The sequence below is a fragment of the Sander vitreus genome, chromosome 24 (genome assembly GCF_031162955.1).
Source record: "Sander vitreus isolate 19-12246 chromosome 24, sanVit1, whole genome shotgun sequence".
NCBI classification, from domain to species: domain Eukaryota; kingdom Metazoa; phylum Chordata; class Actinopteri; order Perciformes; family Percidae; genus Sander; species Sander vitreus.
The window spans coordinates 7,483,550-7,509,116 of NC_135878.1; the positions used below are offsets into that span (position 1 = coordinate 7,483,550).

The following is a 25,567-nucleotide window of genomic DNA, read 5'->3' on the forward strand; positions in this document are numbered from 1 at the left end:
GCATCTGTGGGGTCACGGCGGGAGCGCCGCCTGAAGGCAGGACCCCCGACCAAGTGACAGTCACAACATTGGCCCTGTGTGTATTTCTGATGCTATTGCATTTATTGGATGGCAACCCTTGCGTCAGTGATGGCTGTTACTATATATATGGCTAATTGCCATGTGGTGTTTTATTCCTGAAACACCCGATTCATCCCAACGCTGGAATTACCCTCAAGTAATTAACTAGCAATGGTAAATTAAATTCATGAATAAATAAATTGGATAAGCGCAAAGAGTGTTTAAAACTGATCAGTGACGAAGAGAACGTGTCGCAAAATGAAATAATAAGACATGATCTGCAAATGGCATGAATAAGGAAATCGAGAGCTGCAGAAACACTTTGATCACAAACAGCAGGAGGCTTTTTTTTCATGCTCAATATTTAAAAAGAAACTTGAGAATGGCATTCCGTTCCACAATAGAGGCATCAGTGTGATACGTGACTTAGAAGGAGCATTCCTTTCTATATAAAGCTGCTTCAGACTGATGTCTCTCTGGGTCCATAAAAGTGTTGGGCCATGGCACGCCAAGACCCTTGTTTCTCTTTTCTTGAGTCTTCTTGTTTGCAATGTTGTTATTGTTGTTTTTCCACCCCAACCCCTTTGTGTAGCATGCCCCTTTCGCCACAAATTCACGCACGCATGCACACACTCTTCCTTCGATGCCTCAGGAGAGATTTTTCTTCAATGAAAGCCAGAACTGAGCTCCAGCGGGGTTACATGAGAGATCTGCGTGTTTCTGAGGAGTAGATGCATGTCAGACGGAGACAGGCAGGTAGAGGGTATAGAGTGAGGCAGGTTTGATGTGTGGCAGACACTGTGCGCAGAGGTGAGCCCTCAGCGAGAGTTGCGTGCCGGGGACAGGACGAGCGAGGCGACGCCAGACGAGACAGAGAGTTAAAAGAGTGAATGAACACAGAGCCCGCGTGTCGCTGCTGAGAAGACGGAAAATGAAGGAAAGGATGAGAGAAGAAGAGAGGAGGAGGGAAGGGGGTTGCCCTGACACAACACGTGGAGCTGCTACTACATCAGGCACTCATGTGCAAGAGTCGAGTGGTTTCTACCCAGCAACTCAACCTCTCGGCCCCCCTGCGCCACAGACACACATACACACTCACACCATGACCTCCCCCTCTTTTGCCAGCAGACAGCTCTTGCCAAATGGCAGCTCATGGTGCGATGCAAGCACCAACCAGGGCCCTGCATAAGGCAAGCATGTGCAAAAGTGTGTGTGTGTGTGTGTGTATAAGACATGGGTTGAGGGTTGACGGAGGGAGGTAGTAACGGGGACTTGTTTTTGGCATGTTCATATACTGTGAACTAATGAACGTCTACGAAAAGAGAAAGGTACTCATGCATACACTGCTACACACGCATTATATGAGCACGCAAGCGCACAGTGTTGGCACGTGGCAGCGCGGAGTGTGTAAAGCGACTATTTCGTGTGTGTGTGTGTAAAAGACATAGAGTGGTGTGTTTGGAGGCGATGGAGTCAAGCTGTGCTCAGATTGAAGTTCTCTGCAGTAGGACTTCAGACTGCTGCACTGTGACCCAGTAAGAAACAAGGCCAGTGTGTTACTGGGTCTCACACCTACTGTGAAGCCATCACACACACCTTCAGACACACACAGACCCATACAGAGAAACAAACATGCCAGCAGCAAAAGATACACATGTGAGGAGCTGAAAAACCACAGGAAAGACATGCAAAGACACACACTCGTGGCATATGGCTCAGGCATACTGCATAGTTCATTTACTGTTTTATTACAATCACATGCTTCTTACTGCTTTAATGGATTCAAAGCATTGTTTACTCTAATTTATGCTGTTCAGTCATACACAGTAACTGTAGACGCACACAACAACACACCACAGAGAGGTGAGGTCAGTAGTTGAGGGGATTGGGAGATATCACCAGTAGCTTGCTGTAAATTACCGTCTTATTTCAACTTGCCTAGTTCTGTGTGTGTTTGTGTGTGTGTGTTTGTGTAGGCAGCCAGGCTCCTAGCATGAAGGCAGACGATCCAACGGTGTTTTTGATGTTGCTGTGTGTGTGTGTGTGTGTGTGTGTGTGTGTGTGTGTGTGTGTGTGTGTGTGTGTGTGTGTGTGTGTGTGTGTGTGTGTGTGTGTGTGTGTGTGTGTGTGTGTGTGTGTGTGTGTGTGTGTGGGGTGGGGGGTGGGGGGGGGGAGTCGAAACACATCAGGTTGAGTGCTGCTTTTAACGTGTGGGGGAAGATTTCATACGTTTGTGTCAACATCTTCAGCACAACATATGCCCATGTATGCAAAACAGATCGATCGACAGAAAGGTACATACACGGGCGCTGTAAATACATGAATACATACATGAGCCATGGAACACACGTGAGACAATTGACATTAAAAATAGAGCAAAAACTAGGAGGGGAAAAAGCTGCTGCTAGAAGCTGCTAGAGAACAGGAAAAACAAAGGGAGAGAGACACAGAGACAGTCTCCTGAGTTTTCCCTTCTCTCTCAGTGCTGATTGGGGTCAGTTCTCTGCCATTAACCAAGTGTAGACAGGGGAGGGCCAGAGCAGCCAGTCGACTCCTCAGCTTTTATAGGGCTGTCTGATAATAAGGACTGGTGCCTTGGAGGAATGCTGCAGAAGGAATGTGCTGTTAACATGTCTGTGCTCCTAAATGCTGCTTTTTATGAATATGTATCTGGTTATCAAACGTGGCCTGGCACTCCTCTGAGATGATGCAGTGCTCCCACTTTCCTTGGTTTGAAATACACCAGAAAGCTTCCCCCCTGAGTCTCTTCAACCTGGCCTCCCTATCTGCTATCCAACACCCTCAATGATGGGAAAATACTACAAGCACAGACTCTTTTCTTTATGCTAGTTATATGCTTGCCAGTTGGCAAAGGGAAATGTAATGTAATGTAATGTCTATCGGTCCATCAACTGAAAAGAAGTTGGGAAAACCAGTGTGCACTTATAAATAGCCACAAGAAGAGCAGTGATTTAAGTGGCATCAGTTGGTTTGGAAAGGCCACAACTGCAGGTATTTCTGACATGTGCAGTTAGACCTAATGAAAATCCTGCAGTCTCTCAGCAACATTATCACACAAAGGTATTTGCCCTCCTGGCAAGCGTAAAAATAGATAGAGACACAGAAAGACATACAGCTAAACAGACCTGACTGTTTATAGCCTACATATAAAGATAGTAACGTTTGAGGAGAAGGCGGATGGTCAGACTGAGAAAATAGCCACGGTTTGTGAATGAGACTGTGTGACATTTGTGTGAAGTCCCCTGTATATTTTGTGCGTGTGTGGGGCCGTCAGCTCTCTCCCACCCTCATTGATGTGCCGGTCCATAAACACTTGGCCGTGACTCATGCTCCCCAGTGGGCAGCGTAGCAGTGGCTGATGGGTAGATGATCTGAGCCATGCAGCTGCCGCCGCTCAAGGTGAGCCGCCCAGGGCGCATAAATCTGCATGGATAATGAGGAGCTGCCGCAGAGGGCCCACTTAGAACCATTACACAACGTTTGTGTTGTGTGAGAGTGTGTGTGCAAAAGAGAATGGGAGGTGAAGAAAGAGTGTTAGAGAATATTTGTTTTGAATATATATATATAATAGAGCAGGGGGTCAGCCTACTCCCCTCTTAGCCTTGCATAAGTGTGTATCATTGATTATGTATTGTATGAGTATGGGGTCTTTTATGGCCGCAATAAGACTGTCAAACATAATATTACTGCTTTTCTGGAAATATAATTGATTCCTTTTTAAATCTTTGTCACATCTTTATTGTTTTTGAACCCAGAAGTGGTATAAAATGTTGGTGCTTTGTGTCAAATACGGTGGCACACAACCGACAAAAAGAGCTATCAGCCTGCTCATATTGCGTGCAGCAACGCCCACTTGAGCATTTATTATTTTCTCCTCCATCAGTGATCATAAAACCGTGTGTGTTCGTGTGTTGTCTCACCACCACAGCTACTGTATGTTCCAGCTTGCTGTCAGTGATGAACGACTCTCTGAAACACCCTCTGCAAGTCAGATGAGATATCCGAGTGTGATCGATTGCTTACGCACATAGTTTCCCCTTATATGAGCGATTGCTTATTCCTTTCTAAATAGCCTCTTATCCTTTGTCTGCACAGGGTCGGAATTCTGCTTCCGCAATTTCACCAGCTCCTCCGGCATGATCGAGTCCCCGGGCTTCCCAGATAAATACCCTCATAATCTGGAGTGCTCCTACATGATCATTGCCCCGCCCCACATGGACATCACCCTCACGTTCCTGACCTTTGACCTCGAGAACGACCCCCTGCTGGTGGGAGAGGGTGACTGCAAGTACGATTGGCTGGACGTGTGGGATGGCCTGCCACAAGGTGAGGGCACACGCACACAAATCAAATACTGACTCAACACACACCGTCTTCACTCACTTATTAAGGTGCATGGAAACACACAGAAATGTTTCTGGGGTTAACACCCACACATTCTACATTCATATTCATAGTCAGAACCCACACAGACTCGCGCCCATTCCCACACAGAAGTCCCCCACTTTGCACACCAGTCTTCAATTTCCTGAGCAGCCGTAACTTTCTTTGATGCAAGCAGCCTTGCTTTACATTCCTTCATATTACATACAGGAAACATTATTTCACACGTGGAGCTGAAAGTGCCTTGACACCCCTAAGGAGCAGCCCTTTCCCATGCCCCTCTTCCCTCTCCATAATAACTCCCTTCATCACCCCCTTCCTCCCTGTCCTCCCTCCTTATCACCTAGCGCTTCCTTCCTCCCCCGGGCGAGTGAGAGTGACGGCTACGATGAATATCTGTTTGTATCCAATAGGAGGTGCCGAGCGTTGCGAAAGTGGCCTATCGACCGAGATCAGGAAGTGGCAAGGAAAAAAAACAACATTTGAGGATATTATCAAGAGCTTTGATAGTGACCGCCACAGGGTCATGTTAGCCGCTGTGGTGCTGATGAAAAGCACATTAGCAGCGGTGAGAGGTGAACTTCCCTCCTCTCTCTTGCTGACTTTCTTTCCCCCTTTTTTTTAAATGTGAAGCAGAGAACTGAGGATTTGCTCTAATTATTCTATTTTCAGTTACTAAAAAGGGATCCAAGTGGATTTAAAATTGCAATTATAGCCTTGAATTTGGGAGCTTTGATAGCTGAAAACAATTTATACCATTCAAAGTTGAGAATTAGGAGGAAATTAAAGTGTAACCCAGTTACAGTGAGCCGAGTCCTCGGGCATGAAAGAGGGACAGGAGACAAAACGGAAGGGTAAAGATTTTGGAGGTCTGGTTAGGGAACTACTCTTGAGACTATTGTAATTCTCTCGCAGACAAATGCGCCCACATGCACGCGTGTGCGTGTGTGTGTGTGGGCGCGTTTGTCTGCAGCTGATCCCAGTGCAGCTTGCATTAAGGCAGGGATTCCAATCCCCCTGCTGGGCCCTGGCTGAGACACACATGGCAGATGGAGGGATAGACAGGAGAAAAAAGGGAGAGAGAGAGGAATGATGGGAGGAAGAAATGTGGTGGAAGCATGCTGTGACTCATTAGACAACACTTGTTGTCTAAACCTGTCTTTGCAGTGCTGGATTCCTGGATTTTCCATGGAAAGTACTCAGTAGCATCATATAGCAAACAGATATTACTCAGCTTTTCTAAATCAAAGCACAAACTCCTTCCTGTTTTTGTGTTTTAAAAACCTTTATTGCAATATCGCCCTCAAAATGACTTGAAAATGAAACTATTTAGAACCACAAAAACTACAACATGTTTACGTCAATTTGATTTATGTGTGTGTCCGCAGTGGCTCCTCTGATCGGCCGGTACTGTGGGACAAAGATCCCTCCAGAGATCCAGTCGTCCTCCGGCCTGCTGTCCCTCTCCTTCCACACCGACATGGCTGTTGCCAAAGACGGCTTCTCCGCCCGATACAACATGACGCACAAAGAAGTCAGCGACTGTGAGTGCGAGATAACTTTTAGCGAGAGCGTGTTTGCGCGTGTAAATGCTCTCTGTGTTGGTTTGTCTACCTGTTTTTCTTACCACCTATATCTTCTCTCTTTCAACCGTTTCTTCTCTGTCATCTCTGCTGACACTCTTCTTTCTTTCTTCATCTTTTACTCCTCTTACCCTCTCGATATTTTCATCTTTGCCTATTTTAATGCTATTTAAATCTCAGAGCTCTCTCTCACCCCATCTCAGTCTATTTTGCTCTCTCCTAAGAGAGCAGGATTTCTCAGAAGCAGACTCATACTATTTTCTTTCAGAATATAAATTAACTTCACCTCAATTTACCTTTGCTCACCTGTTGGGCTGCTTTCTCTCTCCCTTTGCCCTTTCTCTGTCTGGATTAATCTTTTCGTCTCTGTCTTCAAGCTCTATAATATGCAGCTTAGATCTTCCCTTTCACTGCTCTTGCATCTGTTATCCATTCTATTCAACTTTCCTCCCTTCCTATTTTCCTTTTTTTTTCCAGACAGCTTATTTTCCGTCTCTACAGTCATGTCAACAAGTATACAGTTAACGCTCTGCTTTCTCCATCTCATTCTCCCCTCTTCCCCTCTCTCTCCCCCACCAGCGTTCCACTGTAGCATGGCGCTCGGTATGGAGTCAGGGAAGATCAGCGATGATCAGATCACCGCATCAACAACATTCTACGACAACCGCTGGTTGGCACGCCAGGCCCGTCTCAACAACGACGACAACGCCTGGACACCTTCAGAGGACAGCAGCAAGGAGTATATACAGGTCCGGTTTTAAAGATCTGAAAATTCTAATCATTCCACACAAAGAGACCACACGGAGCGAGACACCTGAATCAGCATTACTTGCCTCTGTGATACTATAGTATAGAGGAGAAGATGCAGTGAGCACCAGCATCTCATATACAGTGAGGACATACAGCAGGACACACATACACTGAAAGGAAGGAACTGTAAACTGATGATAAGAGGGTGCTTCTGCGCTCTCAATCTTTTCTGTCTCAAACACACCGGCCCACGCGTACACATGCATACGTAGACGCACACACGAGTGCAGAGGAGAGCAGCGAGGCGCCCGTGATTGATGAAGGCGCTCTTCAGGAATGCATCCCAACACTATGCCATTGATCTTTGCCTCCAGCCTTCCTTCGTATATACACACGACAATGCAAAAAAACACACACACACTCAGCAGTAGGCCACAGTCGGTGTCCATCCCCTGCTGTCTGTGTGACAGATAGACACACCAGCTGGTCTGTTTCTCTTGTCTCTGTTATCTACATCAGCCCTGAGCACCGTAAATCCCTACAGCAATCTGCATCGCCATCCTATTAATCTGTTCCATTCGGTTATTGAGATTTTTAAATTATTTCTTTTTTTGCTCCTTCTTCCAGGTTGACCTGCACTTCCTCAAGGTTTTGACAGGCATCGCCACACAGGGGGCCATTTCCAAGGAGACGCAGAAGTCCTACTACGTCACTACCTTCAAACTGGAGGTCAGCACCAACGGGGAGGACTGGATGGTCTACCGGCACGGCAAGAACCACAAGGTAGGAACTAGCAGAAGAAATGCATATATCAATATCACTATCACTTTCCTCATCCAGGACATGGAGTTGTAGTTACAAGGCCCCCTTTTTTCAACCTTTATACCACCATCCTGATACGTTCTTCAACAACAGAGGCTGTTGTGTGCGTCCGAGAGTCATATCAGTAGATGGAACATTCCTGAAGGAGCCGTTCCCCTTCGTGTACTGTTTATGAACCGGATTCATGAACCCAGTCATGAGGTTGAGAAAGAGGGAATTGCAGGGAGGAAGAGAGAGAGTTAGAGAGAGGAGGGGACGCTGACAAACAAGAACAATGGAGTCCTCTATGTTCCCTTATCTGGGCTTCATCATCTCTCTCACACCAACATGCGCACGCACACATAAACACACACACACACACACACACACACACCTAGGGTTGTGAAGTCATACCAGGTGTGGACTGAGCAAGTTTGGGTTTCATAGCAACATTATTTTGTGAAAATGACGGTGTTTAGTGCTTTGTGTGTAGGATGGGGAGCTGCAGTCACACACAGGCCTGTGTATGAACGTATATACAGTGCAGGTTGTTGTGAGCTATAGTAAGCCTGTCTCCAGGGGATTTCAACTCTGTCCCTCACATCTGGGTTAAGGTCACTGTGGATTGCAAGCAGCAAAATAGAGAGCGGCAAGTCTAGGGGGGAGGTGTGGAGGGTTAATCCACACTCACTTACCCACACAGACTGGGGGCCCCCTTCTGTGTGTGCCCGTGATTGGTTTGGGTGGAGCTGGTCGGGGGTATTTGATGTGGAGATTATTGAGCAAAACGTGGATTTGACTTAAAAAGTCAACATCTGTGCAATTTATTAGGACCTCCCCCCCCCCCCACACACACACACACACATACACACACTCCTGGCTGATCTCGCTGTCTGGAGATCTGTGCGTGTCGGCGCATATGTATATGATGTGTGCCTGTCTGCACTACTGTGTAATCTGAGTCCACTAATCTGTCTGAGCAGAAATAAAACTGTTCAGACACTTTCAGACAGATGCATCAACGTGCATTTGGGAGAGATGCTGCTTGTACGAGTGGTCGCTATAAAATCGGTTATGTTTTCAGCTTTTAGAAGTCCAGTAGGAAAATGAAAGAAAAATCAATAAAAGATAGCAGACACATTCAACTCGAGTATCAGCCAACCAAAGGGTTTGTGAATATTCCTCAAAAACAAGTTGAAACCAGAAAATCAGGCCTGCTACTTTTACTAATGGAACATTACATTATAAATGTATGAAATAATTAAGTATACCTTCTGTTCGTGATGATCATAAAGAAAACATGACAGTTACAACATTTTTGTGCGATAGGGCTCTCAAAATATGCTTAAAATCCACAAGGATGAATTGTGCATTCACATTCTCTGATGTATAATACAGAGATCTGAGATTACGTTGGATGAAAGTTTCTCTTTATATTTTTGCTGACCACAGACTGACGGATGGATGGGATTCAGGAATAACACCTTTGACTAATGGCACATAATTTGCTGTCGTGATTTGAGCCCGGCCTGACTTTATAATGCTGAAACTGAAGAGATTACTTTACTCCTAACTCTCCCCGTCAGCCAGGTTCTCCTCTGGTCCCCGTGGGCTGTGGTTGAATCTTCCGTGACTGCTAATCCGCCAGTCTGGTCGTACAAACTCCCAGTTAGCCCGTCCTAAGCCCCCTAAAGAGCCCTTAAGTGGTTGAAACTGAATTCCCGTCAGGGAGTCCTGTAATGACTGGGATTTGGTTCTTCTAATTGTCATTTAACAGTGAGCTCGAAAGTTAATGTGCCTTTGGAAGAGTGCGTGTGCGTGTGTCGGCGGTGTTTAAGGAAGGTTGAGCCGTGAGTCTGTGCATCAGATATGAATCACCTATTAATAAAAGGACCGGCTTGGCAGTTCTAGCCTCACTGTGTTCGTTATTGGGGGAGAGAGCACGTTGCCATTTCTTGTCAAGATTTGTGTTCTTATTTGCTGTGTTAACAAAGACTGAATGATTAAATGCCAATAAAGATTATTTGACTGAAAGAGAGGCAGAGAGAAGCTGAAAAAGGAAAGGCATTGTGGGAAATGGCGCTTTTTTTGTAAAGAAATGAAAGTGCTGTCAGAAGAGAAAAACACAAGCACTGCAGATTGCAAACCTCAGTCACACCAGCGTGTGTGTGTGTGTGTGTGTGTGTGTGTGTTTTATTTTCTGCAAGCCAACACATTTTCAGTTTGACACCCATGTGACTTGTTAATTTTAAATCACACTCGTCTCATATGCACCTCATTACTTGATGAGACGCTAGCACACTTAGGAATTGCATATCTCTCACAGACACACACACTCACACATGGATACAAAAACACAATGATTCTTTTTAGCAGCGGTACCATAGACACAAGTGCGCACCCAAACAAATTAACATTAAAGGCACACACTGTCATCCATCTGTGAGGAAAATCTTATCAGCCCCAGCGCTAACCAAGCATTGTGTTACTGAAAAGCATTGTGAAGCTGTGCTTAATCTGTCCAGCACACACACACACACACACACACACACACACATAAAGTAACCTGGGAGAGGAAAAAGAAAAAATACGCCCACACAGCATTTCAGCCTGCTCCTCCATCACGCTGTCACACACCCTCACTCAGACACACACTTAGTTTTTTACTGACTCATTCTTCACGCTAATGCAAAATACTAACATAATTCCTGCATATGCTCACATACACGCACATGTAGACAGACGGAGTCAAACACAACTGGTAGCGTTGGTACAAAGTGGGAGACTTTGACCTAAGGTGGTTTTGTAGGGATCACTGCTTCAACCTCATATGCACACACACACCGCTCGCTCGCTCGCTCTTAGAGCCAGTAGTGGAGAGCGGCCAGCTGGAACCAGTTCCTACTGTCAACATCTTCATAGTGAGAATGAGGGAGGGAAAGATAGAGGGTTGGAGGGGGGTAATGGCTAGAAAGAAAGAAAGAAAGAGAGAGAGAGACAGAGGGAATAACTACACCAAGAAGTCAGGGATGACGAGCGTAATGGACAGAGAAAGAGACTGGGATTGAGGGAACAACGCGGGGATGAAAAAGCGGCTGGGAAACGAATAATGTCTTGTGCAGAGCCCGCCGCGTCTCCCTGTGGTGCCATCAGCTTGAAGGAAAACACTGGCAGAGGAAGGAGACATGTGCCAATAACACAGAAATGAGAGAGAAAGGGAGAGATGGTAAATGAATCAAGCTATGATGCATACATCTATCCACCCCTCATTTTCCAGAGAGCAAATGTTCTTAGCTCTAACAAGAATCCAGTGAAATTAAGTCTGTTTTGATTCACACAAGCTTCTTTTTTACTCTGTTTACTGGTCCAGGACGTTAGATCTTGTGAAAGGGTGTTTGCTATTACACACACCTTTCACGGTGACCTCGTTCTCCGGAGAGGTCATCAATAGTTAAATACCCATGGTGCCTGTGTCCTGACAATGTCTACACAAACAAGTCTGCCCGCCGCATGCTGCTTTTTGTGTGTGTGTGTGTGTGTGTGTGTGTGTGTGTGTGTGTGTGTGTGTGTGTGTGTGTGTGTGTGTGTGTGTGTGTGTGTGTGTGTGTGCGCGCGCGCGCAGGGCCTCGTTATATTTTCATGAGCCTCCACAATCGGAGACGCAACATGACAACGTTAATTATTCAGCCCACCTCGCCTGCATGTCACGTGACTGACAAGGCTCACATTGACACACATAGACAATCAACAACCAAAAACATGCTAGTCGTCGGGCAGATTACAGAGGTGGTCCAGACAGCAGACTGGCAGCTTTTCCCATCTACAATACAAGCATACATTTCAATTCGTGCCACATTCCCAGTTAGTCAAAAAGTAACCACGTTATCTACAATTTGGTCAATGAGCAACCATCTGCTTCCTCAGGCCATTGACCTTTAACCTTGGAAGTAATGGGTTCAGGGGTCAAATGAGTGACCTTTCAGGTAGGGGAGGAAGTGGAAGAGACAGAGTAGCTGAGAGCCAACTGACAACTTCTCTTAGTTTTTGTCTCTTGTCTGTCTTTAGTTTGTTCTCTCTCCTCTCACATCCAAAAGAAAAATGAAAAGAGCGTCTTGAGAGCCAATTGTTATTGAATAAATTGTTCTTTTGGTGTAATAGTAATGTTGGCCATAGTCTCTGCTTTTATCCAAAGATGAAAACAAAGGAAAGCAGCTGGAAATATTGCACCGGCTAATAGCCTTTTAGTCATGGCCGGGCATCTCGAACAATTGGACATTTTGGGGAAGTTTTAGTGGGCAAATATTTAACAGACATATCTGAACTATTTATGGACCTAATCATGCCATGTTTACACATTTTTTTAAATTTTGATCACAAAATGTCAGTATTACAATGGATGTAATAGTCTGCTATTCATTTAAAAAAGGACATTCTATTGAATTGAGCTGTTTTCCCTTATTAAAGTGCTCATATGATGCTCATTTTCAGGTTCATAATTGTATTTAGAGATTATATCAGAATAGGTTTACATGGTTTAATTTTCAAAAAACACCATATTTTTGTTGTACTGCACATTGCTGCAGCTCCTCTTTTCACCCTGTGTGTTGAGCTCTCTGTTTTAGCTACAGAGCGAGACATCTCACTTCTCTTCCATCTTTGTTAGTCGCACATGGGCAGTACCTAGGTAAGGACTACTAGCCAGTCAGAAGCAGTGTAGGAGGGCGTGCCATGCTAGCAGCTAGGCGAGCATTATAACGTGTGTTACAAAGTGACGCACAGTCGTCACGGAAGTAAAGGCTGGACTACAATAGAGCTGTTTGGAGCAGTTTGTGATCAGTGTTTTCTGTTGGAGATGGTAAGTCCCTTTGGGGTGGACTTTGGGCTATTTCACTTTGTAGACCTTAACGTGCACAAAAAAGATATATAAAGGAAAGGGAAAAAGCCAAAAAGCACAATATGAGCACTTTAAGAGATAAATACTTGGAATTCCTGTTTCAGTGATGAATGTGTTGTTCTGTCCTTCCTACTCGCCACCACTCCTTCCACATTACTCTGTTCATATTCCAGTTACATCTGCTGCCCTCCATTCAACCTTCTTTTTTTTTACCTCTCTCTCTCACCCGCCTCCACCCCTCTCTTCATCTGTTTTTAACTATTCTTCTGAGGACTCTTCCTCCCTGCAGTCATTTTCTTGTTTTTCCTGTCCTCTGTCTTTCCTCCATGCTGCTCTTTGTTTCGTTTTTTTCGTGTTTTGGGAGCGGTAAAGATGGGTTGGTTGAACTGTATGTGAGGCAAGCCCTCTATCATACGCCTGTCTTTGTGTGAGCATGCGTGGGTGTTTATATAACCCCCATAAGAGCCCACATCCACTGTTTGGCCTCTTAGGTAAACATAACGGCTGTCTATCCTCATCCAGCAGCAGATACAGCAGCGATAGAGCTGCTTATCTGTTCAAACACTCACACTGCTTTGTATTGCCAGTGTCAGCTCCACTTGATTAAATCAGGCCATGCCCAAAATCAAATAAAACCCCTCGAGTAGGATTTTGAAGTCATATCTCTCATATATCCCACTGGTTATGGAATTTCTGGAATATCATATCATTTTTTTTGGAGGCATGCGCCAGACAGGGAATTTTACAAATAGGTCACTTTACACCAATATGGCAGTAATATTTTTAAACTCAAACTAAAATCCCACTGTTTATCACTTACTGTATAATGAAAAACAACTATCAAAACAAGACAGAATCAAATCTTTAGGCTAAGGGAGCGTGCTTTGGTTTGATCATCCTGTGCTTAGATTGGAGTAAAAGAGAAATCATGTAGGGGTCGTTTTTAAGAGATGATGCCTTTTAATCTTTAATTCAGCTGCTTGTAGCAGTTGTCATACCATCTTACCGTTGTGCGTTGTGGCCGTGATGTTCATCAGTGTGGTTTTGAGAATATTTGTCGGCTCTCCTATGAGCCGGCCTGGTCGACCACAGACCGAGTCAATGACACTTAACAGTCACTCAGGCAATTAAAAGACACTTCCTCTGCTCATCTGATCGTGTAGGATGTATGTGTGTTTGTGTGGTTTCCTGTGTCTTTGTGTGTGTGGTTTCAGTTTGTAGCCACCAACAAGAGGAAGAAAGGCAGAGGAGGTGAGAGAGGATGTGTGCAGTGATATCAACGGTATGGTTTTGAAGAAAACATTAAGGAGAAAACAGAGATGTAGGTATTCAGAGGGATGTGGTAACGACAGACCGAGAGTGGGAAGAGAGGAAGTCATTTATAATTACAAACCGTGAGTTATGGTTTTGGGAAACCTTGTGTGATACAAAAAAACGAAAGAAAGGAAGACTCATGTCTGTCATTGAATGTCCCCATCCAACGCCCTCAAGCGTGGGATGCTTTTCTGCCCAAAACAGGAAGTAACTTGACCAGCTTGGTTACATTTGCCCTCTGACCCCTGCTGTCCCACCCGCTGCTTAAGAGCAAATGGAAGGAAGGGAGTGTTCATAGAGAAGAAGTAAATGTTGATGCTTTGGGAAGTTAATTTCACTTACATCCTGCCCACCTGGACAGACTTCCTGCGTCCGACAGCCAATCATGTTTTGTAGTTTCAGGTCATGTCTCCCACATCTTCCTGCGACCAACAGCGTCGAGGTGTAGGTGTATGGCAATTTTTGTGTGTGTGTGTGTGTGTGTGTGTGTGTGTGTAAAACCCTCATCCATCGTCGGGTTTTCCCAGCCTCCCCAACACCGAACCTTTGACCCCAAAACACATCGACAGCTGGGCTGGTGACATTGGATCCGTGTTTGGGTTGTCTCTGCTTTGTCCGGCCTGCCACTGTGTGTGTGTGTGTGTGTGTGTGTGTGTGTGTGTGTGTGTGTGTGTGTGTGTGTGTGTGTGTGTGTGTGTGTCTAGCCAAGTGAAACCATGCACCGTGGGTGGGTGTAGAGCCAGAGGTAGTGTGTGTGAGAAAAAGAGAGATAAGACCTACCGGCATAAGCAGCACATCTCCTTCTGACAGTAACCTTTGTCTTCTATTTGTCTTTATTTTCCCAGATTTTCCACGCCAACACAGACCCAGCCGAGGTGGTTCTGAACCGGGTCCCGCAGCCAGTCCTGGCCCGGTTTGTTCGTATCCGACCACAGACCTGGAGGAACGGCATTGCCCTGCGCTTTGAGCTCTACGGATGCCAGATTACAGGTGTGTGTGGGCGTGTCCCAAGGTTAGACCTTTCTATTTCGCCTAAGGAAAGTTGACTTTGCCAGAATCATTACGCTGCTTTCGCAATTGTGCAGTTTGACTGAACACACACAACAACAGTTTTCTGCTGGGCTCGGGTTCACGTTCAAAGGCAATTGAACAAAGCTGATGAGAGAGCTTTAGGGATTTCGAACCAGCAATGTTGTGGTCTGAAGCGTACCTTTTCTGCTGCTTGTCATTAAAAAAACAAATATAATTTGCTTAAAAAAGATACTTAAACATCAGCTAAACAATAATCTGCTAAATCGTGAAAACCAAGAACACACACAGGTGTATTTAGTCTCTTTCCCACACTTTCCCCTGCTGTCTTTTAAACATAGTAAGCCTTGGGCTAATTATAGGAAACTTTTACTCTATTCTTCCTTCCAGAGGAACCGCCAGTGTCATTTCCCTCTCTCGACATTCTTCCACTTCTTCTCCGCGCTCGCTTTCTGTCTCTCGATCTCCCCCAGCGATGCCTCTCTTCCCTCTCATAGTCTTAGATACTCTCTTGATGTGTCCCCTTTGCTATGTGAGCTCCTCTATATTGAGAAATGAGTACCACTCAATCATTCATGGCTCCCTGTTCACTCTTACATCAGAAACTGTGATTCGCTTCAGCCTCAACAGCTGCTATTGAAATAACTATTAGCTCTTACAGTACAGGTACACACACACACACTCAGGCTAAATATAGCAGATGACCTCAAAAGCAGGCACACCCTTTGAAATTTACACAGACACCACCCACCGGCACATGTATACACTTCCTGTGCCTTTTATTCATTATTTACATCTCCTGCTTTCGTAGTGACATAACAGCATGAAACTTTGATCTGTGTTCTCTTAAACCGTCAGCACAACTAACATCTCCCCATCTCCCTTCCTCCTGCCCTTTCTCTCTTCCTCTGTGTCTCTTCCTCAAGCTCTCTCTACCTCATCCACCACCCGCAGTGTCTCGTTCCTCCTCCCTCGATCCTTTCCTCTCCCACTGTTTGTCTCTGTAGGAGCCTCATCTCAAACATCTTGCTCTCCTCCCAGCTTCCCCAAGCCGTCGGCCTCAGCTCCGTCTCTCTTTCTTTTTTGTGCTTTTTTTCCCTCACTCTTTCCGCTCTCTACTTCTTTGCCTCCCGACTCCTTGTATTATACCTCCCTTATACCCTTAATCCTCATTTCTCCCTCTCACATACTCCCTCAGCAAGTTACTTTCAATGCTACTCGCTCATCCATATCTGAATGCGATTCATTTCCAAGTGCTTTTGCATGTACGTGGAACTTTCCCTCAGCCAGTGAAAGTACATAAAATGTGTGCAGCACAGTGAACAGACAAGCTATTGTAGAGAATGTAAAGATACAATAACATTTTCAAAATGTTTGTGTGAGATGTGAAGTGCATGAATGCAAAGCAGGAAAGTCAACGTATGCTTTTTTTCCTCACTTAAGGCAATGCAATTGCATATTTAAGCAATAGTGCTGCGCTACACGTCTCTTTTTCTCCCTCACCCTCTCCTATTTGCTCCAGTCTTAACTCTTAATGCTCAGTGGCCAGTAGTTCAATCCTGTGGTGAAGCACAACAGCTCCCGGGTGGGAATATGTGTAACAGCACATGAGCGTATGTTAGGTCATCGCTGAAACTTCTTTATCAAACCGCCTCTGAGGTGAAGGTTAAAGTTATCTCTCCCCTCTCCGCCTTTTACTCCAGATGCTCCATGTTCAGACCTGCAGGGCCTGCTGTCCGGCCTGCTCCCTGATGCCCAGATCTCAGCCTCCTCCAGCAGGGATATGGTGTGGAACCCTGCGACCGCCCGTCTGGTGGCCAGTCGCTCCGGCTGGTTCCCCGCTCCTGCACAGCCCCTGGCTGGAGAGGAGTGGCTTCAGGTACAAGAGGGTTTTTAATTGCATTTATTGTACATTTTCACTGTTTGTGAAATGTTTCCAGATTATGTGACCATACAAGACCACAATGAACACCGAAATGAATGCATCTACTGGTAACATATGTTGTGCATTTTATATATTGTGCCATGGGGTTAAGTTTAGTGCTAAATATGCAAGACAAAAGCCAGCAACAGTATGGTTGTGGTGTCATTTGTTGTTGTTTTCACAGTAGAAATATCATGTTTATATATGCAACAAGTAGTCCCTTTAAACTCTGGCTTCCACATAGTGTCATTCCAGCTGCCAGAGGCAACCAAGCTAAAACAAGTAGCACAGCTGCATTAAAACATAACCATGTGTTGTTTTGTGTAAAGTACATTCATCGCCATGCTTTTATCTCAATCTAATCTCCACAGGTGGACCTCGGTGTGCCTAAGACGGTGCGTGGAGTGATCACCCAGGGAGCGAGGGGAGGAGACGCAGGAAGCGGGGCGACCACAGATAACCGGGCGTTTGTCAGGAAGTACAAAGTGGCACACAGCCTGAATGGAAAAGAGTGGAATTTCATCATGGACAGCAAGACTAGCCTGCCCAAGGTGGGTGAGGGAGGAAGATAGATGGGAAAATGATGTGTTTGCAAGTAAACTTCCCCCATACAGACAAACCACCAAGATGAACATTTGTATTTGTGTGTTTTGGACAGATCTTTGAGGGGAACACGCACTACGACACCCCAGAGCTGCGCCATTTTGAGGAGATAGTGTCCCAGTACATCCGGCTGTATCCAGAGAGGTGGTCTCCCGCAGGAATCGGGATGAGAGTGGAGATACTGGGCTGTGACCTTCCAGGTAGGACATTCTGCTGTTGCTTATATGACAGGGAAATCATTTAATATATGATAATTTGCTGCCTACACTATTCCAGGCTGAATTATTTGCCCAGCGCTGTAATGAACAGATCTACAGAACAGAGAGAGAGAGAGAGAGAGAGAGAGAGAGAGAGAGAGAGAGAATGAATTGGTTTGTTCACTTTCCAGCGTGGTATGTGATCCAGATGTGATGTAGCGCTGGAGCGACACACACACATTTACCAGCACTTGCACACATATGGACTCTCAGTGTTTACCACTCCCTCTGTGCCTGAACAGGATGACTGGGCTATATAGCACAACATGCTCAGCACAAGCACGCACACACACACACAGAATACACCACAGAAAGAGAGAGAAATGTACATTTATACTCTCCTGACTCCAAAATGTAAGTTAGCCTTCATCAAGGTGATTTCTGTGTGTGTGTGTGTGTGTGTGTGTGTGTGTGTGTGTGTGTGTGTCAGCATGTGCGTTTCTGTGCTTTTACAAGTGCCGATACAAGTGCTCTCTCGTTGAAGAGAGATGAAATATCAGAAAGAGCACATCATCATTATCGCCACTTGTGCATACAGAGTAATACACAGTTAGTACACAGAGTACGTGGCTCTTGTGCTCTGGAAATATGTCAGTGAAAGATAGAATATGACTGTGCTTCAATTTACATGCAGTCCATTAAAGAGTTTACTTTTGCTGCTTTAGATACCTGATATCACTTCCCCATTCCGCACAGGAAACAATGTGTTTTGAATTAACCGTTTGATCGACAATGAACACAAACCCCAAAGATGAAAACAAAATGAAAAAATAAGATCCTCAGGGTCAGAGATTACCACTTGTTGCAGAGGGGTGATTTTGTCAGCTGGTGTGGAGGGTTTTAGGGGAATGTGTCACAGAAAGCTGCTGAGGGTCACACATTGTTCACAGGCCTCTAAAACTCATTAGAATACTGCTGACATCCTGTAAAGCTTTCACTTCGCCTTACACTCAGACTATTCACTTCTTTCTGTTCTGTCTTCACTTAAGCCATATTTTGAATTTCTTCTCATTTATATGATTTAGGCTGATGAAATTTATGTATTTATTTTTTTTTTTACCCCAAATCCTGCTCAGTGGCGTTTGAACGTAGCAGCAGCTACCACAGTGAGGCAGAATAAAATAAGGTCTCTCTCTTCATTCCTACACATGGTTGCAGTTCTTTCTTTTCCCACCCTGAGGCCCAGTGCGTGGGTCCGTCAATGTTTTTGTTCTTTTTTTTGTTACCATGCCTCCTCTCCTTTCCTCCCCTCCTCCTCCATTAGTCATAACTCGCACCTCTTTTCCATGCCCACTGCTGTTGGTCCTGACTCCTTCTGTATGCCCTGTTGATGCGCAGCTGTCTCACACACACACACACGCACACACATACACACACACAGCCTCTACATTGACAGTTTTTTCTCTAGTGTACGTGCTCCAAAAATGAAAAATGTATGAGCTCAGGAATGAAATTATAGAGACTCATCTGTAAAGGAAAAGAAAATGCAAAATATCTTATCTCCCTTTTTCCAGGAAGGATCCTTTCAGTCTTAGGAGCACTGAATTGTAGCGCACACTTGCACGTACACACCTGTAATGTGAATCACAGGTGTCCCAGCTTCACACTAGCTTTCTGGTTTCTATAAAACCTCAGTTAATATGGTGGCGCTCACTATGAAATGATGACAGTTTGGTCCTATACTTGTTTTGGCTGCATTTAAGCTCTTTATGTCACTGTCATAGCGTCCCATCATTTAGGAGTGTGTGTGTGTGTGTGTGTGTGTGTGTGTGTGTGTGTGTGTGTGTGTGTGTGTGTGTGTGTGTGTGTGTGTGTGTGTGTGTGTGTGCGCGTGTGTGTGCACCCGCCTAGGACTGCCAAGCAGAGATTTACAGAAAAGCTTTCTATATAATTGAAGATATTTTTTTCTCCTCTCCGACATATCGCTGAGTCAGATTCTTTTGGAGAGAGCAATGTCTTTTATACAGAGAGCCCTTTCCAACCTGTATGTGTGTGTGTGGGTCTGTTTTTAAGCAAAAATAAGCATGAAAAAGCATTGATCTGTGTCTATGTCCATGTGTATGTTTGTGAGCGTATGTGTGTGCCTGTGCCGCTGCAGTGTGTATTTGAATGTGGGAGTGTGCACCTCCATAATCTATGCTAGCAGTTCCCCTGGGTCCACTCCTAAGTGTTGGTGTCTCATCCCGTGCATGGTGATGACTTGCATCGTCACCTGCAGCAGTAGCAGACACATTATGTAAGACAACACTCCGCTGCAGAGGGACTTTTCCTGCATTACAAGGCCCTCTGCTGCACATGTACAGTAGGCCTGCTTACGCGCACATGGGCCTCCACATGGCTCTAGTCCTCACACACATCAAGGACAGGGCTTGGGGCAAGACACATTCTCTCACTGTCTCACATAAACATACACAAACGCCAAAGTCGGTCCCATTCCCATTGCCGTCAACACTCCTGTCACACCCTGGAAAGGTCAGCACATTTACACTGTGACAAGGCCTGACCTTTGAAAGCATAGAGTGCTGGGTAGAATCTTAATGGACTAGACTGTGTGTTTTGTGTTCATTACAAGGTTTAGTTGTTCACACACATGGGAGCGTGTGTGTTCTTGCACGCAGGTAATGTATAGGTACTTGGTTTGCTTTAACGCCTGGTCCCAAGACTTAAGTGGAGGACTCAAAGGTTAGACTGGAATAAAAAGGTAAAAACAAACGAGAAGAGTGAGCACAAGAGACAGAATGAAGAGGAGAAGGGGAACAAGAGATGGTCTTGCATTTGAAACATTGGGAGGAAGAGAGGTTTGAGGGAAGAGGGACGCTTTCCTTGCCTCACCTTCCCGGTGGGCCGGCAGCAATAAGAGTCTCATTAGGTAGTTAATGACAGGCATAAAGGACATGACATTAACGCTGGGTTAATGTCAGAAGCCGTTGCCAGCTGTGGCCAGCCCTTTCATGTCTGCCATTTCTCCAGCTGGGGCACCGTCACGTTCATTTCCATAGGAAGTTCCTTTAAGCGGATCAATTGTGTATCACGCCGTGTTTGTCGCCCTTAGTGCCTTTTAAATGTTAATAGTTGTCATGCAGAAAGACCAGTAGGTGGCTCTAGAGTTGCCGCTAACAGCCAGCCAGCAGAGCAAAGAGTGGTGATGGATTCATGTGACTTTTTCTTAGATGCTTGCATGCTTGTTGTTTCTTTTCCAACTGATGAGCTCTGTCCCACAGGACATCTTCAGGCTTTTAAGTCTCAGAGTTGTTTGGATAAATTTAAATGTGACATGTCAGAGAAAGCTAACAAAGCAATATAAAATATAATATGCTTAAGAATCCAAGGACATACATCTGTAGCTGCAATGGTTATACAGAGAGGAACTGAGGGAAGAACAGCTTACACAGTTTATTCACATGATAAATTTGGATCTTCGGTTGAGACGTGACCTAAAACCTCCGTGTAAACTCCCATCACACACCAGGGTTGACCCATCTGCTCTTAATAACACAGTGCTTTCTCCCACTTCACATTCCGACTGCAGTCTGCTCAACATGTGTCTGTTTGTGCGCACATGTGATGTGTTTTAATGAGCAAATTGTTATGCCTTTAGTGTATTGCATGTGTTTTTTTGTGATATATGTGTGCCTAAATAGATGTTATGGGCAGAGAGAAAATCATATATTTCACTTTGTGTTTGCTGTGTCCCTTCTTCTGAGTGCGTGTGAGTTATAGAGTGAGCGAGACACTTGGTAACACACATGCACACAAGAAAACAGAGTGGGAGATTGTGTGTGTGTGTGTGTGTGTGTGTGTGTGTGTGTGTGTGTGTGTGTGTGTGTGTGTTGTTCCTCTCTGACAGCCAGTGAGTAGTCCCAGAGTGTGATCATCCTGTCCAAGGTCAAGGGGAGTTTGTTAGACACATCCATCCATCAGCCTTAACCCTAGTCCTGTATGCATGTGAATGTGTGTGACTCTGCATCTGTGTGTGTAGTAGCATGTGTGCATCTGTGCATATTTGACAGATACTGACGCCTGAGCACCCAGACATAACATGACGGGGCCCCCTTTGGGTGCTTTTGGGCTATCTGCCCCTCTCCTGTCTCTGGCACTCTGGGTGGGATGGCCGTATGGAGACAGTAGACAGGACTTAGTTAGTTTCGAGCAATGACCTCACACACTGAGTTATGACATGTGCTTTAATTTACACATAATATACAGTGCTGTTTATTTTAGTCTGAAATATGGGTAGAAATGATTCAAAACAGAAGTATAACTCTTCGGTTTCCTGTTTAAAACATTGGCTCACTGCTATTAAAGTGAACCTGAACTGTGCAAAAGAGATTATATGCAGGGGGGATGCTTGTGAAACATTGCAGAGAAGTTTGCAATGAAAAAAATGCCAGGCAACCAGTGGACACAAGGAAGTTGTTGGCCCAGGCCAAGATATAGTCTGATACATAACCCCATAATCTTTTGTATGGATCAATCAAACAAGATATAAAGTGCTAATTAGAGGGCTTTAGACATGATGTTAGGTGGATCTTTACCTTTCAACAGAGCGAGTCTAGCTGTTTACCCTTGTTTCCAGCCTTTATGCTAAGCTAACCCGCTGCTGACTGTAGCTTCATATTATATATAATGTGTCCTCTTTACAGTAATATAATGTCTGAGGATTGTTTCATACACCCACCTTTGACCTGAGCTGTTATGTTTGTTTCTGTAGAAACCACCACACCGGCCGACACCGTCACGCCAACTCTGCCTGCTGACATTGAAACCACCACTGTCCCCATTTCGACTACAGGTGAGACCAGGAAACAAAGATGAGAAATACTGGATTAATAGTATTATTAGGAAGCAGTAATATAAAAGATGAAAGCCTTTTGAAAGGCCTGTATGACATAAAGGAGAGCAGCTGTGAATGCTTCTCTATCTGAAATGATTTCTCACACCTTGGTGCCCTTTGGCTCTCGCTCTGACTCTCTTTTCCTTCCTCACTGCTCTCCACTTCTACAGTAGCCACCTCTCCTCCATCAGACAGCGTGTGTGACTTTGACCATGGCCTGTGTGGGTGGACGCACGACCCCAACGCCCCTCTGCTCTGGTCCCTGCACAGCCACGGTGAGTCTCCTCAACAGTCATGTGAAGATTCTGCGTGACTCACCGCCACTGTCTGGTTAGCAGAACGACTCCGAGCTGCTTCAGGGAGCTTTTGTTTTTCTCAATGTAGCAAGCATTTGATGGACAGTGACCTGCAGGGGTTGTCTGGGTGATTTTACAAAACAATGCAGTTAGCAGCTCAGGCTGATTACGGACATCTAACATAGGATCTGTGCTGCAGAGCTTTTTTGTATGCAGCTGCAAGGACAATTCCATTTCAGCACAGAAAATTGCACAAACACGAATGCATTAAGTTTGTTTTATCAACTTCACTCAGTCTAGACAAGACACTAATTAAATGAAGTCATTCTCCTTGTGCATCTTCATTGAGTCCTTTTTCAATTTGATTAAAATGATTCCTTAAATTGAAACCAGTCTAATTTAGCAACAACGTTGTCTGCCAGCCGCGCCGCTCTTTCCCGAGCGAATGAGAATGAAAATGAATTAGGGAATGAGAGGGGAAAGAGACGCCGCCACCGCCATGTCAAGCACGTACAGCTTCACACGTGTCATACACCAGCTCTCCGCTCGCTCGCCTGTGTGTCAAAACGTGCAACGTCTCTGCAGAAAGGGGTTAAGACCCAGTAGCTCCAATTAAGTTCAGAGCAGTAGATTCCAAAGACGAGCAGTTATTCCCAGTCGTCCGTTACTGCCTCTCCATTACCGCAGGCACATCCCAGATGATGCTGTGTAGACACAGCATCACTCCATGAAGAAATAATAATTCATTTTCCCTTTTATACATATCTGCGGATCAAAAGTGCAGCTTTTGGCGTGTTATTAAAAACTATATAAGATGTATCCTGCTGGGTTTAGGGAGTTCTTTTTTATAGCACTATTTATAATGTTTCTTGGACAGGGTAAGGGAGTGTTATCCCAACCTTGTTCTAAAATTCATTGGTTTTGAGCAAGTTTCCATGAAAGATTCAGCATTTCTCCAGCTGGAAAGAATTAAACAAGAGGTTCAGCATGAACCACCCCCCCACCCCCCCTTTTTTTTTTTGGTCAAATTTGTGATGTCACCTGCATTGTGTTCAGCAGGGCAACAGATCTCACAGCGAAGGCAGAAATGTTCCTGAAGCATGACCGATTTAGGTCATAGCCATCTTTGACAGGGGGCTTCAAAGCAGCTTCTTTCATCACGGCCGGATTGGAAAGGGTTTCTTGGATTAGTCAGGTTGTGGCTTTCATGTATGGAGTATCATTTCCAGCCGTTTTGACATGCCACGCCAGCCTTTGATTTTCCTGTTGGATGTCAAAGGTCAGAAATCCCAGCCAACACAGGATCATTATTTCACTGCTATCAAGTCGCTGTTTAATCCTCTATAGAGTTCCTTTTCTCATGTGACCCAGAAACCATGATCTCGTCACCTCTTGACCTCAGTCATGAAACCAATTATTAGGCACAGAGGTGGAATTAACCACCAGATTTTGTGTTATTTGGCTTAATATACCCCCGCTAGTAAAAACATGCTAAATAGGCCTCATAGATTGAATCCTTGTTTGCTTCTCGCTGCAGGAGACCGCTGTGAAATGGATTAATAATGCTCTGTTGTGCCTGCGTACAGCGAGGCAGTCTCGATTATGAGCTGTCTGGCGAACAAGAGGCACAACAATGGGGGGTTCGCTGCAAGACGCCGCACTTCAACGTGAGGCAGACACGACGGAAGAGGCTTTAGTGCACACCTTAAAATGTGTAATAAAACACCTCGTGGACTCCACAAATATGATTCACCCGCATATCCTCTATAGTCGTATACACACATGCAGTATATACACAAGAAAACAGTGTCATGTGGAGCAAGGGGGAGTACACAGACACCACTCATTCGAGGGCTGCGAAGGGCCAAGGGACATACTGTCACACACTGTCTGAAGTGTCACACACAGGCGAGTCTGGGCGTATGGCGGCCAGAGGAGAGCTGTCAAGTCGGAGGAAGATTTGTCCCTCCAGATACTGCTTGTCGGATCTGCTGGAAAGACCACACACACACACACACACACACACACACACACACACACACACACACACACACACACACACACACACACACACAGTGAAAGGTTATGGACCCAGTCACTTAATAAGTTGAGCATGGCTGGATGTAACTGTAAGGTACTGGGATAAAAAACAGATGCTGTGCAGATAAACATTGTGGTGTTACTGGGAATCAAAAACTGAAACAGACACACACTATGGGAAATACCTGTATGATCCCTGATTTGCCTCGGACTACTTTTTTCTTGCTTGTAAGACAGAAAGGCAGGCACACATACACACACACAGTTGTACATGATAAAGCAGGTGATTTAATCTGCAGATTGTTGATACTGGACACTTTCCCACAGGGCCCACTTAAGAAATTCTTCACCAGACGCCTCTTTGAGTCACTCTCTCACACACAGACACACACACACTCACACACTCAAACATACTGTAGGCTCACCAATCTCTCACAATGGAATTCATGTCGGCATCCAATTTGCAAACTAAACATCCTCTGGTGTAAACAAATGGAGTGGCATGCGTTTTGTTGGGACTTTTCCGCTGTTGAAGTCATTTACCTGGAAGGGAATGAAGAGAAATAGGCCCCGAGGGTCTTGGCTGGAGTTCTGGTAGCACTCCATGTAAGAATGACGCTCTCACCAGTCCTATTCTTCCATGTGTTTATATTTGTCATTTCCCTATTGTTTGGTGTGACTATTGTGTGGTAGTGATCCCGTTCCTGTTAACAACTCGTGATTCATTTCTTTTTTGTTTGGGATATCTGTAATTGTGTGAAAACATACTGTGCATATG

The 25,567-nt window shown here is 45.1% G+C and overlaps 1 protein-coding gene across 2 annotated transcripts in view; it reads left to right on the forward strand.

Moving 5' to 3' along the window:
• Nucleotides 1–25,567, forward strand: part of nrp2a (neuropilin 2a) — a 59,532-nt gene that overhangs the window by 22,388 nt on the left and 11,577 nt on the right. For both annotated transcript variants that reach the window (XM_078243444.1, XM_078243443.1), the window contains exons 4-13: nucleotides 4,177–4,407; nucleotides 5,853–6,008; nucleotides 6,627–6,796; nucleotides 7,425–7,580; nucleotides 14,652–14,796; nucleotides 16,539–16,714; nucleotides 17,131–17,310; nucleotides 17,418–17,562; nucleotides 22,331–22,411; nucleotides 22,624–22,728. In XM_078243444.1, the coding sequence (XP_078099570.1) occupies nucleotides 4,177–4,407; nucleotides 5,853–6,008; nucleotides 6,627–6,796; nucleotides 7,425–7,580; nucleotides 14,652–14,796; nucleotides 16,539–16,714; nucleotides 17,131–17,310; nucleotides 17,418–17,562; nucleotides 22,331–22,411; nucleotides 22,624–22,728 (1,545 nt within the window). The remainder of the gene's footprint in view (nucleotides 1–4,176; nucleotides 4,408–5,852; nucleotides 6,009–6,626; nucleotides 6,797–7,424; nucleotides 7,581–14,651; nucleotides 14,797–16,538; nucleotides 16,715–17,130; nucleotides 17,311–17,417; nucleotides 17,563–22,330; nucleotides 22,412–22,623; nucleotides 22,729–25,567) is intronic.